This window comes from Pyxicephalus adspersus, chromosome 11 (genome assembly GCF_032062135.1).
Source record: "Pyxicephalus adspersus chromosome 11, UCB_Pads_2.0, whole genome shotgun sequence".
In the NCBI taxonomy this organism is placed as follows: Eukaryota; Metazoa; Chordata; class Amphibia; order Anura; family Pyxicephalidae; genus Pyxicephalus; species Pyxicephalus adspersus.
Window position 1 is genome coordinate 58,125,604 of NC_092868.1, and position 13,338 is coordinate 58,138,941.

A 13,338-nucleotide genomic window follows, 5' to 3' on the forward strand; every position below is an offset into this window, starting at 1 on the left:
ACACAAAACAAAATGATTTTTAGAGGTTTTTGGAAAAAAGAAAATTAAAAAACGACTCTGCAGATGGTGAACAAATCATAACAAGTCAAAATATATTAAAAAACGCCCCCCGGAGCGAAGCTTTGAGTCAGCGTTGCTCAGAATTCCCTCTTTGGGTGGCTGGGTGATCATCAGGAAACATTAACACATTACAAATAACACCCGGGCTAAAAACACATAATACATATTCATCGGACGCCCCGCCGCCATCTACCATGTGAGCTGGCTGCTAATTCTAGCAGCCAATTCTACGGCCACCTCCTAATTATCTCCGATATTTTTTCATTTCCAACTTGAAAGAGGATACGGAGTGAAATCAAGCCGGGCCGCGTGTTTTCTTTGTAGCTGCAGTCATGTTTGTGAAAGTACTTAATTAATTATCGCTCTCCGAAGACTTTATTATGAAGTAGCAAAGGAAACGTCGATGAAAGGATCGTCTTTGGTCGCGGGCCGTTTGTTAAACCAACACCATTAACGGTTATTAGCAAGGACGCTGGGCCTTCAGCACCGCACTGAATATTGTTGATTTAATCCAGACATCGCTGTGACTGCTTTACATGGAATATTGATTGAGATGATATAATGGGAGACATAATGGCTTATCTTCTATCTCTCCAGTCAATTGAGTCCATCCTCCAAGACCACCATTCATGTCCTAGGTAGGATAGGATGCTCAAACGGCTGAGGGTTCAGCATACAAGATGGCGGCTAGTCCTGGCCTGGAGAGTTTTACTGTTCTTGTGTTTTTTTTACTACTCTACATTAGCTTCCCTCCTCTTGTACCTCAATAATGCCACTTCTTCGAGTGAATAGGCAAATCCCCCCATGGACATTGGTTCCCCTTACATAGTTGCCCCTGTGTATCTTGGTGTTTCCTATTGTGTCTAGTTTATTGATAGTCATTCTTCATTAACAATGGCTGGAAATACAATATGGCGGCCCTCCACCTGTGCCCCAAAGTATCACTTCAAATAATTAATTGATAGACTCATGAACATTGGTTTAGAAGCAAGATGGCTGCCATTTATCTCTCTGGTATCATCTCCACTAGATAAGTGATGGGCTTGTGGCTATTGGTTTCATTTTCCTTTTTGTATCTTCAGAGTGTCATACCTCCTGGTTTATTGAACGGCTGGTTCCCAGTTCTGGTACAGAATGGCCGCCATCTTGTACCTGTAGGAAATATCACTGCTTCTGGGTTATTAAAGGATAGTTTCTCATGAACAGCTTAGAATACAATTTGGCTGCTCTTTCCTTTCTGAGATCGGGGCCCCTAGATACTTAAGGCTCTTGGACATTGGTTTAGGTTGTCCTCTTGTACCTTCAGGATGTCTTTGCTCCTTTATTGAAGGACTCATTTCTAATGAACATTGGTTCAAAATACAATATGGCCACCTTTAACCTTTCTGGTATCACTGCCCCTAGATAACTGATTGGCTCATGGACATTGGTTTAGGTTGTCCTCTTGGTTTAGAGATGCAGAATATCCGCCATCTTGTAGTTGTACTGGTATCCCTTCCCATAGTTAATTGATGGCTTCATGGACTTTGGTTCAGAATACAATATGGTCACCCTCTTTTACCCCACTGGGGTCATTGCCCCTAGTTGATTGATGGGCCCATGGTCATTGGCTCTGGATACAATATGGCCACCCTCATTGATTTCACTCCTGGTGAATACACACTGTAATCCTTCATCGTTGGCTCGGAGGTTTTTTCTTCAGTAATAAAAAAAATGAAAATGTATAAACCAAAGTTTTTACTTTTCATCAACCCTGAAATCTCTTCTCTGTCATCAGCTACCTCAGACCGCATTCCACCGATAATCCGAAGAGGACCATCCAATCAAACGCTTCCGGTGGACTCCGTGGTGAAAATGCAGTGTCATGTGACTGGCAATCCCCTTCCCAGCACCCACTGGCTGAAAGACGGGCAAAGGGTTGGCGGCAGCGATCCGAGGGTCAGCGTCCTGGACAACGGAACTCTACAGATCACCCATCTGCAGGTCAGTACTGAGATTGTAGGGAAGATGGGCTCATTGCCCAAAACAACCAATCAGATTTCAGCTTTAAGTTTTCTGAACGCCTAGTTGGTGGGTGTCGGGTATTAGCGATATCATGGTATTAGCAATAGCGATGTTCATACTCTGATAATACAAATTAAATCTTCTCTAATCTGTGCTAATTGGCTGGGGGTGACTTGTGATGTCTGCTGCCTCTAGCAATGGGTCATTATTGTATCACCAGTATTGTCTGCCGCGCAGCGTTCTCAGTCTGGTCCGTTTCCTGTGCACTCGACCCATGTGATGTGATTATGTTATTATCTTATCTGAACACAACAAAACTGAAATATTTCACAGCTACAACAAAACAGCTGTAAGACCCTCGTGTGAAATACGAGGGGCAAACATAAGGAGGTGCACCAATTCACAAGGGCCTGTACCCTCCTCAGTCAACAGGGGGCCCTATGGAGAGCCCCAAGCCTGTTCTGCACAGGGGCCCACTGTTGGCTATGTCTACCACTGGCTGGGATAAGATGGGAAAGACATGGATAACATAAGCAGTGGCGTTGTACAAACACGGTCACCTGGCCCACCAATCCAAAGCCGGTCCGCTTGTCCCCATCTTATAACAGTGGCCCGGTCTTTCCTAATAATTCCTTTGGACGTCGCCTCTCGCATGGCTGCACTGTCTGATTACGGGCGCTCATTTCCATATCACTTAGCGCTCGCCCTGATTAGTTATTAGCGGAGAACTTTCCTCTCTTTATTTAAATATTAATGACTCGCACGATGAGGAAACGAGCCACAACTCCTCGTTAGCATTCATTTGCATGGCGATGAGGGTGAGCGCAGTGATAAGTGAGAGCGCTAAACTTCTCCCTAATTGCACTTTATGTGAATTATCTCTGCAGATCGCTGGCGGTGCCAATTAATGGGCAATTCTCCGACAGGCCGGCACTTAGCAGAATGGCAGGGTTGCCCTGCAGTAAGAACGAGGAGGTCGCCGGCGTGCGGAGGAAAACCTTTCCCCAGAGATGGGAGATTATCTGCTGATACGTTGTATATAATCGATTGTTCAATAGCTGAGCTCCTTCCATTGGCTTTCAGGGCTGCCTATCAGGTCCAACAGCCAATCAAAGGAGCTCACATGACTGACAACGCTGCTGTTAATTGCAAGGTGAAGGCTTAGGGTTGTCACCTTGTAACAGGAAGCGTTTAGGGTTGTCAATCCAGAAAATGTATCTGTTCAGTATATTTGGCATCATGGATATATCATGTATGGCTTTCCAGTAGCGAGTGGATGGCGCTCATCAATTCATGGGCACATATAGCACTAGATGATTGCCTGGCTGGGACATGCTGGGAATTTTAGTCCCTTCGCTCCGTCTTACCAGACACAGGAATGCGAGCACACAGTATTGAAATAATTGCTGCAGATTTTAGCGGTCGGGGATTCGCAGGGGGGCGCCGTTGCCATCTGCGAGTCTCTGAACTCTGGCTGCCCCGCCGCGGAGCGCTGAGCTGATGCACTCATACATTTTTCATTCCGGTCTTGCAAATGATTTTACTGTAGCTGAGTCTGATCTGATGAGGGGCTGTTTAATATTTTACCACCAGCCAAGACGCCTGCCGAGAATTAAATATGAATCTCTGTTTTTCTACAAGGAAGCGGCCGGAGCGCTGCTAGACGGAGATTGTTCTAGAAGGACGGAGGCCGCGCTCATCTGTATTCAGATCCAACATTTCGGGTTTTGTCTTCTAAATGCAAATTCAGATTAGTGTCACCGGCGGGCCTTGAGAACACCCAACACCTTCCAGGGCCAATGGGAGAATGAAATGTGAGGGGCCAATGTGTAGGTAGAAGGGTTATGTTTATAGGATATGGGGGGAGGAGTCCTGGAACATTGTTAACCTATAGGGGAGGAGTCGTGAAATATTACCTTATTGGGGGAGGAGTCCTAAAAGATTCCTAATGCATAAAGGGAGGATTCCCGAAAGTTTGGTAGTGTATAGGGGGAGGAGTTCTAAAACATTGTTATAGGAGGAGTAGTCCCGAAACATTGCTACCGGATAGGGAGGGGGGAAGTCTCTGAACATACAGGGGGAGGAGTCCTGGAACCTTTTTAACAAATAGGGAGGAGTCTCAAAAATTGCAACCTATAGGGGGAGGAGTCCTATAACATTACCATATAGGGGGAGGAGTCCTATAACATCAACATATAGGGCGAAGAGTCCAGGAACATTGTAACTCAGGGGGAGGAGTCATGGAACAACTTTTAGGGGGAGGAGTCCTATATACAATACATTGTGCATCTATTCACTTTTTATTTTTGCTATAGAAGGATTATAGAAGGGATTTCTCTTTGCTTCCTGTCCTGTAGAGACAACAGGAAGTAAGAACAATTCTCTAAAAATAGGTACTCATTTTAGACAATTGTCCCCATTGGAAAATTTCCCCTCACATCTTTGGTGACAACTGTAAAATGTTAGATTTTTCATCTCGGGGGTGGGTGGTTTATTCTCCAACCCTCCACAAGCTCCAAGACTTTTTTCAGTTATTTGTCACCACATTCACAATGCAGACTCTGAATCCCCCCCCCCCCTCCACCGCTCCCGGTGCTCCCCCCCCCCCACGGTCCAGGTGCTCCCCCCCCCTAATGTTTGTTTAGTAAATTCTGCATTCATGGGGCTGTTTCATCTGTAGTGTTGTACAAGCTGCGTCTCTCCCAGATCTGCAAACTTCCCCGAACCTCATCGACCTTGAATTACAAACACGCCGTCATGTCGGAGCGTTTGATGTTCGGTCTCTTCGCTCCGCAGCCTCTTTTGTGCTCATCAAAGCTTTTGTTCAAACAGCGGCTCTGCGCTCGGCTCGATTCATCCGACTGCACCGACAAGCAGATGTGTTTGTTTTACCTGCACAGGACAGGTATGTGTGCGCCTGATCTGCCCCCATCCGTGTACACATGTGCAGCCGAGCGTGGAAAACATGCTACATGTGTGTACACAGGGCTGTATGGGGGGGGGGGTATTTAAACAATCTGAAATGTTTTATTTGCCAGTGACCTATACAGTTTCATCTTGACTTGCTGCAGCTTCTAATGTTATGAAGCTCAGTATGGAAGTATTTTCAGTGCAGGAGATGAGCTGCGTCTATATTTCTCACTGATCCTGCTGCTGAGCTTCAGTCGGAGCCCCATAGATCTTAGATGGTCACCTGACCTGGCTAAATCCTGATTTTCTCACCATGTGACTGTGAGCTCTGTAGCCCAGAAATAACCATGTCCTTCCATAGGGATTCCAGGCAGAAAAATTCCTCTCCTGTCTTCTATTCTGATCATGTTTCTCAGCCTGTAATTTGCATTTAGCTCCTTTTCTGTGTCTCCACCAATCAGAGAAGATCTTTATCTTCAGCCGCCGTTTACAATGTATTAAAACTCGTACCAAGCGGATTATAGGATCAGCCGGGGAAGGGGGGCGTCCCGGTGGGAAATGACCCCTAGACATGCTGTACTTTATCTGAGCATCTGATGCCCCTCGGGGGAGGTATTACACACAGTGATCACTCCCATAGGAAGCCCCTGTGTACTGGGCGGTAGCGGGGCACACAATGATACAAAGTTGCATTTGAAATGTTAATAAAATTAATATACACAGCCGGTCAGAAAAATGGAAACCCTGCATTGCAACTTACCAGCCCTTTTTGACCCTTTTACATGACTACAGCACATCTCCTCTTCTTTTCAATATGTAGGAGTTGTTCTGTAGTCAATAGAGATAACCGGTAACAAGGTAAGGCATACTAGCTCATTGAGTTTCTGGCAGGATCACCAAAAATAGAACAGATACAAGAACCCACATTGAACGTTCTGTTCCATCTCCTCCCGAGCTGCAGTTGCTGTGCTGCACGGCAGCGTCACATGACAAGGTAAAGTGGAGGTTGCTCATGAATAACTTACAGAACATGGCGTGCACGCTAAATATTTGCTTAAAAATTGATGGGGGAATTCAGTGGGGAGCGCAGAGCCTCCACGTTATTTCTGTTCTCTCCTCGTGTCGGAGTCAGAAGGTTAATGCAACTCCCGTGTCCTGAGCGGCTAATAGCGCCATTTCATCACAGCCGCCGCTTCCTGCCCAGGAAAAAATATCTGACGTGTCATGTGGGCCGAGGGGCGCTATGAGTTAATGGCTCCTTGGGGTTGAGGGGGAGGGCGGCTCGCTGCCTAGGAGGTGCACCGTGCCTGAAATGTATGAAGAGGCAGGAAAGAGGCCCCCTATAGAAGGAGTAGGGCAGCGCAGGGGGAGGTTGTAGTGTATGGAGGGCCAACTCCGGACTTGCGACTCCACGCTGCCCAATTTCATAGTCCAAGGGTTTGACCAAAGTGGGGATGATGTTTGATCCCGGCATGAATTTGTTTTAAACTTCAACTATTTACAATTTCAGTAAACTTATGTGGAAGTGAATGCCTAGTGTTGGGATTGGCGGAGTGTCCGGGCCCGGTGTATAACATTATTAACATAAGGTTTGTTGTATTTCAGGTGACGGATTCAGGATTGTACACTTGCGTAGCGACAAGTTCAACGGGAGAGACCACATGGGCCGGAGTCCTGGATGTCCAAGGTACCTGGCGGGATAATCCCATCGGATATAGTAATATTAGGGAGTGATATGGATGATATAGGTGAAGTCATTGAATTTCTCTTCCCCCTCTATTCAGAAAAAGGATCTCCTGTGAATATTCAGCCTTCAGAGCCCAGCCTGCTCCCGGGGGCCCCATCCAAGCCTCTGGTCACCGATGTCACCAAGAACAGTGTCACCCTGACGTGGAATCCCAACTTGTACAGCGGGAACACCCAGGTCACCTCCTACATTATTGAGGCCTTCAGGTGAGAGGTTTTATTGATTGCCGAGTTTCCAGATGTGGGGTCACCACCGTTAATTTGCATTGAAGCTGCGACACATTGGTTTGCACCATTGCAGGCCGATAGGTGATTGCAGGTGTCACCGGGGCAAGGGGTAGGTAGAAGGGGTACAAAAAGGCTGGGGCCTGCTTAATATCCGGATTAGGTAGTTCATAGCTCATGAATGGGGGTTCTTTTTGGTCTTGGGGATTGAAAGTTCTCTAGATCTGGTGTGATCATCTGGAGGTGGTATCTCATGCTATAAGCAGAAACCAATATTGACCATTTAGAATCCACAATTTTTAGAGTGCGGTGGGAGGAGATGAGTGCTGCTACAGATTACAAGTTGCAACACAAAGCTTCCTTGGTTGGCCAATGGTGGCACCTGTACCCCTGCTGGGGGACATCACCCATTATCCAGATAGTCACCCAACTGGTGTTTTTTTGGGTATAAATTTCATGCCAGTATAGCATTACATCAGGAGGCCTTTTGAAGAACCAACATGGCCAGTTATGGTGTTGCAAAGTCCCACCGGACATAGCATGGCCGCCATGACCAGCCATATAGCTCCAGGTCCCAATGATCAGGTGCCGGTTACCCGGGACCTGCCCTCCTCCACCATTATTTTATGCTTGAGATCTCCGAGTGATAAAACACCAGAATTTCAGGATTTCCTTGGCGTCGGGTCAGCGGTTTTACAAACATTTTCTTAGCGTGGGTGCTGCGTCCGCATTATTGGGCCGCCCGTCACCAGCTGCTTTGTTCCTGTCCAAGATTTATAGCAAGTGCAGGTGGGGAACAGTTTAGTCAGCAGCAAAAAAATCTTCTGCAAACAGAGAGGCAGGAAAATTCCCCCCATAAATCAGGCCGGGGGTATGTGGCGGACAGAGGCTGGGGAGCAATACAACTTCCACATTGTTGTGGTTTCCTCGCGCTGTGAGAACGCAGAGAAGATAAATACAGATCATGAAATATGACACAAAGCAACCGGTGAACATGGAAATCCAGGGATGAGAATATTGGACCCAAGCAGTGCGGATAATGGAAGTCTAATAATAGTCGTTCTCCAAAATCCTTTGTATGATAAAATTGTACTGCAGCGCAATTTCAATGTCATCGTTTTGTCATACGGTTGGGCTAAATGTAAAGCTTGTGGGGATGGGAAAAAAAAGGGGTGGAGAATATGCTGCACCAGGTTCCCTTTAGTGCTGGCCATATCTTTGATGAGCAAGGCAATGGGTCATGTGACCTCAGCAGGAACTCAGGTGGGCTGAGGTTTAGCAGAGGTCATGTGACCAGCAGGTAACTTGTTGCAGTGCTTTATATGGATAAGACAAGAAGTTCAACATTTGTTAAGCTACGTACACATGTCCAATGGTTCTCGCCTGATAATCGGCTCAGGGCCAATATCCTAATGCAAGGAAAGGAGGAGAGCGCGCAGCAGGGTACCGCTCCGTCGTTCTCCCCCTCCCCTCTGCATAGAGCAGAACGGTGATGTATGTACAGGACTCGTTCATGCATCGTGCAGTCCTTAGTCGTTGGAAAGGATCGTGAAATATCCTTTCCAGCAACTATATTGCACGTGTGTATGCGGCTTTACTCTTTATGTACCAATTCCAGAGAGACTGTTAGTGTTCCTTTAGCAAAATGTTACATGTGGTTTATATTCCCGTTGTAATATAGCGGAACAAGATGGTCTGCATGCAGCTGGTACTCCCCACCCCTCCAGTGATTAGAACTGCTTGGTACATTTACCCCAAATTCATCACAGACATTTTTTCACCCTTCTGTTTCTCTGTACAGCCAATCAGCAGGCAGCACCTGGCAGACGGTGGCGGATAACGTGAAGGTGGAGAAACACACTGTGACTGGTCTGAACCCCAACACCATCTACCTGTTCATCATCCGAGCAGTTAGTTTGTATGGACTCAGCGACCCCAGCCCTATATCGGAGCCAGTGCGCACTCAAGGTAGGTCAATGAATTACATGTGACCAAACCAGATCATCCCCCCCTCCATATCTCAATAGATAATATAGGGTAATGTGGTGATACACAACATAAGAGTCCGGGTATATTCTACTATTGTCATTTGTGACTACCTTGTACCTGCAAGAGTTCCATACTTAAACATGCAGGATTTGGGTATGGAAATCGGTAAAATATATACCCCCTGCATGAAAACCAGTGGGCTTAATTCATCAAAGTACCTAAAACCTTTTCATAGTGCAATATTTCTCATCCAGGGTTCCTCCTGAGGTTGCTGGGGATTCCTTGAGCAATTTACACATCTCAGGTCAGTTTAAAAAGGGACTAAACTGAAAACTGACAAAAAAAAAAATACACTTGCCTTCAATCCTGCAGGGCAGTCCCATCCATTCAGGGGGGTCTTGCATCGGGTCCAATGTCGTCCCAGAACCAGGGCTCTAGGCGCCGCCATCTTCATCTCTTTTTCCAGGTTCTTCATCCTACATCACCTGACCCAGGCACGAGATCGGGAGGCATAGAATGGAAAAAAAAAACTTTCCGATCTTACTGGGCATGTGATGGGCATGAGATGCTCGGGCATGCGCAGATGGAGGACCCAAGAGCCTCCCGGGATGCGTGACATAGGTATCCCGTGAGGCTTTGCACTCCCATTCTTTCCAATGGGTAGCAATGTAAGAGGAATTCTTCCACACTAATTTACTGTGAGCTGTGGATATAATAATTATAGAAGAGGGTTCTCTGAAGACCTAAAAATTATTTCAAGGATTCCCTCATGGTAAAAGTTTGAGAAAAGGTGCTCTAGGTCAAGCTGTAGTCAATTGGTGGCCGATAGGCAACAGATGGTTATTCTCATGCCGAAGCCCAAAGGGTTTTATAATGTACAAGTTATGGTATATTTACTGGTCACCCAAAATCTTTTTGCACTTTGCTATATAGACAGTGGATAAGCCATTGGTGTTGTTTATATTCCATAAAAGCCTTTCACAACCTTCTATCTCCAGAAGAACCCCTGAAATCACTTTAAGGCCTTGAAGAACCCCTGCTATTATCAGTTTATTAGGATCATTCGGAAAGATGCCTTCCGTAAGAAGAAAGCCCCCCCACTGTGGTTGTCATGATGTTTACAGACAGCTATAAAGGCCATTGGTGCCAAGCTTCTGGTTCCACTAATTGGCATTGCCCTGAACTAAGCAGCCAGACACCATCAGATAAAGGTCAATCACCCACAGCTCATTGAACCCTTGGAACCTCTGCGGTTGCATAGAACCTTGGTTTGGAATATCTGTTTTGTATTGTTGGATGACGAGTAACAAGCAATGTATATCTGGTTCTTTCAACATGGCCCCAAATTTTGTACAATTTGCTTATCTTACAGATATCAGCCCCACCCGGCAAGGCGTAGACCACCGACAAGTCCAGCGGGAACTCGGAGAAGTTGTGGTTCAGCTCCAGAAGCCGATCATTCTCACCTCCTCCACAGTGCAGGTCACTTGGACGGTAAGTAGAATCATTGGGCACCAAATAAGTGATCACCGGATATCGAATCTGATTCATGTTCAGGGTAACCTGGCACACTGTACAAAGCCTATCCAGAATTCCATCATCTGTAGGCCTTACGAAGTGCCACTGGAGGTCCTTCCAAGTGTCTGCATGACAACCCAACAACAAGAACCACAATTAGATGAATTGATTGCAGAAAAAATCTATCTCTAGGCCTTTTCCTTGCTATAGAACTTCACTTGCATGAAGGATTTGTGTGGGAGGTTAATTATAAAATGCCCAGCTGTGCCCCATCAATGTTCAGAAATGCACAAAAGTGATGCCACCTAGAGACAGGTACACTTCAGGACACTTAACTGGCTCTGTCTTTTTCCCCAATGAGAAGTGCCGCACATGCTGTGTCAATAAATCAATACATCTAAATGGCATTCTTGTTGCCGGGTTGTCATCTCCCAGCAAGATGTAATCCGGACACCTGTCAGGTCACAGCCATTATGGTAGCCATGTAATACCAGGACTGACAGGTTTATCTTCTGCTTTTTGTGCTGTAATTCGGGTGCCAGGTGTCAGGGACATTCCATTTTCTATGCCGCGCAGGGTCACGTGATGCGACCTTGAGGCCTTTTCAGGCTCGTAAGGCAGATAATTAGCCACCCTCCCCCAGCAAAAATAGGAGCCATTAACTGCCCTCTATGCCTTTCCAGAGATTTGGCATTTTAATAAGGTGTTTTAAATCAATATCTGCCTTTGACGCAATGGTAACCCCCATTACTGGACCAGTTTCCATTGACGACAAGAAAAAAACTCTGACCGGGCTCCTAATTGAATTTACACCCCCCATCCCCCATTGAGCAATTTGGGCAGAATTGTTATCACAAGAAAACATCACAATCCTCCTATACATACATCAATGGAGCCAAAATAATTCCATTTTAATTTTTACAAACATTATAAATCAATTGAATTAGTTCCATTTAATTATGATATTAATGATTTGTAAATTATGCAACAAAAACTTTTTGCAATTAGAAAATTTTCAATAAAAATCATGCAAATTCTTTCAAATTTCAACGCTGTGGGGGGTTAACATTGTCACATGTAACACAATATTTTTCCATTTTATTAATCCAGCGGATGATTTATATTGCATGAGATTATTGGAGAGGTAAATGTAGTGTAAAGCGTTCATACAATTACCGGCTTTGTCTCTATGGATGCTGCGGAGGATGGGGTGGGGGGAGGTTATTCAAGGAGATGTATGTAACCGAACAGCTTATTTAATTGTGTCCTTTCCTGTGTTCTAGCAGCATGAAGTTTATAAAAGATATTGTTTAATCTGACTCGCGAGCCCATCCATTTAATGCTATATTAAGTGCAAGTCGTGGAGCATTAACTATCATTTGGTTCCCAGCGGGCGCTTGTAGGTGTTATTGCTGGAACGGCAGCTTCCTTATGCGTAAACTAAATCAATTAAAGAGAAAAAGTGCTTAATGTTATCCGCGGCGAGGCGTCACCACTATATGGCAGAACGTCATAGGAGGGGAATGTCAGATTTTCAGCTCTGGCTTCTTCACGGGAAAAACTAAATTGGTCCATTTACAAGAAATCGGAAATGCTGATTTAGGGTTTTTTTAATCATTTTTAAGTTTGAAGTCACCACTGCATGATGCAGAAACAACGCATTATGTTGCATGGGTTCATTTCACTGCGTCGGTGTGCAATGAAAATAATGCATGGAAACACCTCTGTCCTGGAACAAGTACGGATTGACTTGGTGATCCAAAGTCAGCTGCAAGACGATGAGCATCTCTAGAAGGATTTCGGGATGGCAAGATATAGGAATTCCTCTCATGCCAAATTGTCACACCATGGGCCATATCATAGGAATTGGGTAAAATGGTTCACAACGTTTAATCGGCACTGCTAAATCAAGGGGGGATTACATTTTCATATTATTACACAGTATTTATATTCGTGCCGATATATTTCATGGCATTGTACGAAGTCCATAGTCATGTGACTAGCTGTCTCCCAGAGGAGCTCACAATCTAATGCCCCTACCATAGTCATATGTCATTAACACAGTCTAAGCTCAATTTTGGAGGGGAGCCAATTAACCTAAATGCATGTTTTTGGAATGTGGGAGGAAACCAGAGTACCCAGAGGAAACCCACACAAACACAGGGGGATCCTGCAAACTCCATGCAGATAGTGTCCCTGCCGAGATTTAAACCTGGAAGCCAGCACTGCAAAGGCCAGAGTGCTGCCCATATTGATGATTTTAATTCCTAGGAATTTCTAAAGCTTTCTGCTCCTTTGCATTATTGTCCATGCTAATATCTTCTCCTCCTTTCTTTACAGGTGGACCGCCAAGCTCAGTTCATACAGGGTTACCGGGTCATGTACCGCCCAAAATCTAGCGTCTGGGTTGTCCAAGATGTCAAATCCCCAACCGAGCGCTCGGCAATCCTGGTGGACCTGAAGCGAGGGACGGAGTATGAAATAAAAATCCGACCTTATTTCGATGAATTCCAAGGCATGGACAGTGACGTCCTGCTGGTCCGCACACCTGAGGAAGGTAAGCGAGGGGGAAGGGAGAACCGTGGGAAAGTGTCAGCTGGTTGTGAATGAAGTGACAACAACCCAAAGTGCAGATGACTGGGAGGCACTTATGTGGAGATAAGAGAGGATTGCAGTTATCTGCTTTCAGCATTTCCTCCTGTGTGACAAACTCTCCAGAGGAATGTTGGAGTTAGAGAGCAATGTGGGGGATGTGCTAACAGGCGCATTGACATGTCTTATACTAAGCACCTCTGTCAATGGGCTTTTATCAGTGCAGAAGTTTGAAACACTTAAAATTGTTCATAATTTATTGACTGGTGCATATGACCTTCCACAAGTAAGTTT

At 45.5% G+C, this 13,338-nt stretch overlaps 1 protein-coding gene across 3 annotated transcripts in view; it reads left to right on the forward strand.

The window, feature by feature from the left end:
- ROBO3 (roundabout guidance receptor 3) overlaps positions 1-13,338 on the forward strand; it is a 91,260-nt gene that overhangs the window by 61,950 nt on the left and 15,972 nt on the right. For all 3 annotated transcript variants that reach the window (XM_072425507.1, XM_072425505.1, XM_072425506.1), the window contains 6 exons: positions 1,838-2,043; positions 6,580-6,661; positions 6,759-6,927; positions 8,747-8,913; positions 10,307-10,428; positions 12,793-13,009. In XM_072425507.1, the coding sequence (XP_072281608.1) occupies positions 1,838-2,043; positions 6,580-6,661; positions 6,759-6,927; positions 8,747-8,913; positions 10,307-10,428; positions 12,793-13,009 (963 nt within the window). The remainder of the gene's footprint in view (positions 1-1,837; positions 2,044-6,579; positions 6,662-6,758; positions 6,928-8,746; positions 8,914-10,306; positions 10,429-12,792; positions 13,010-13,338) is intronic.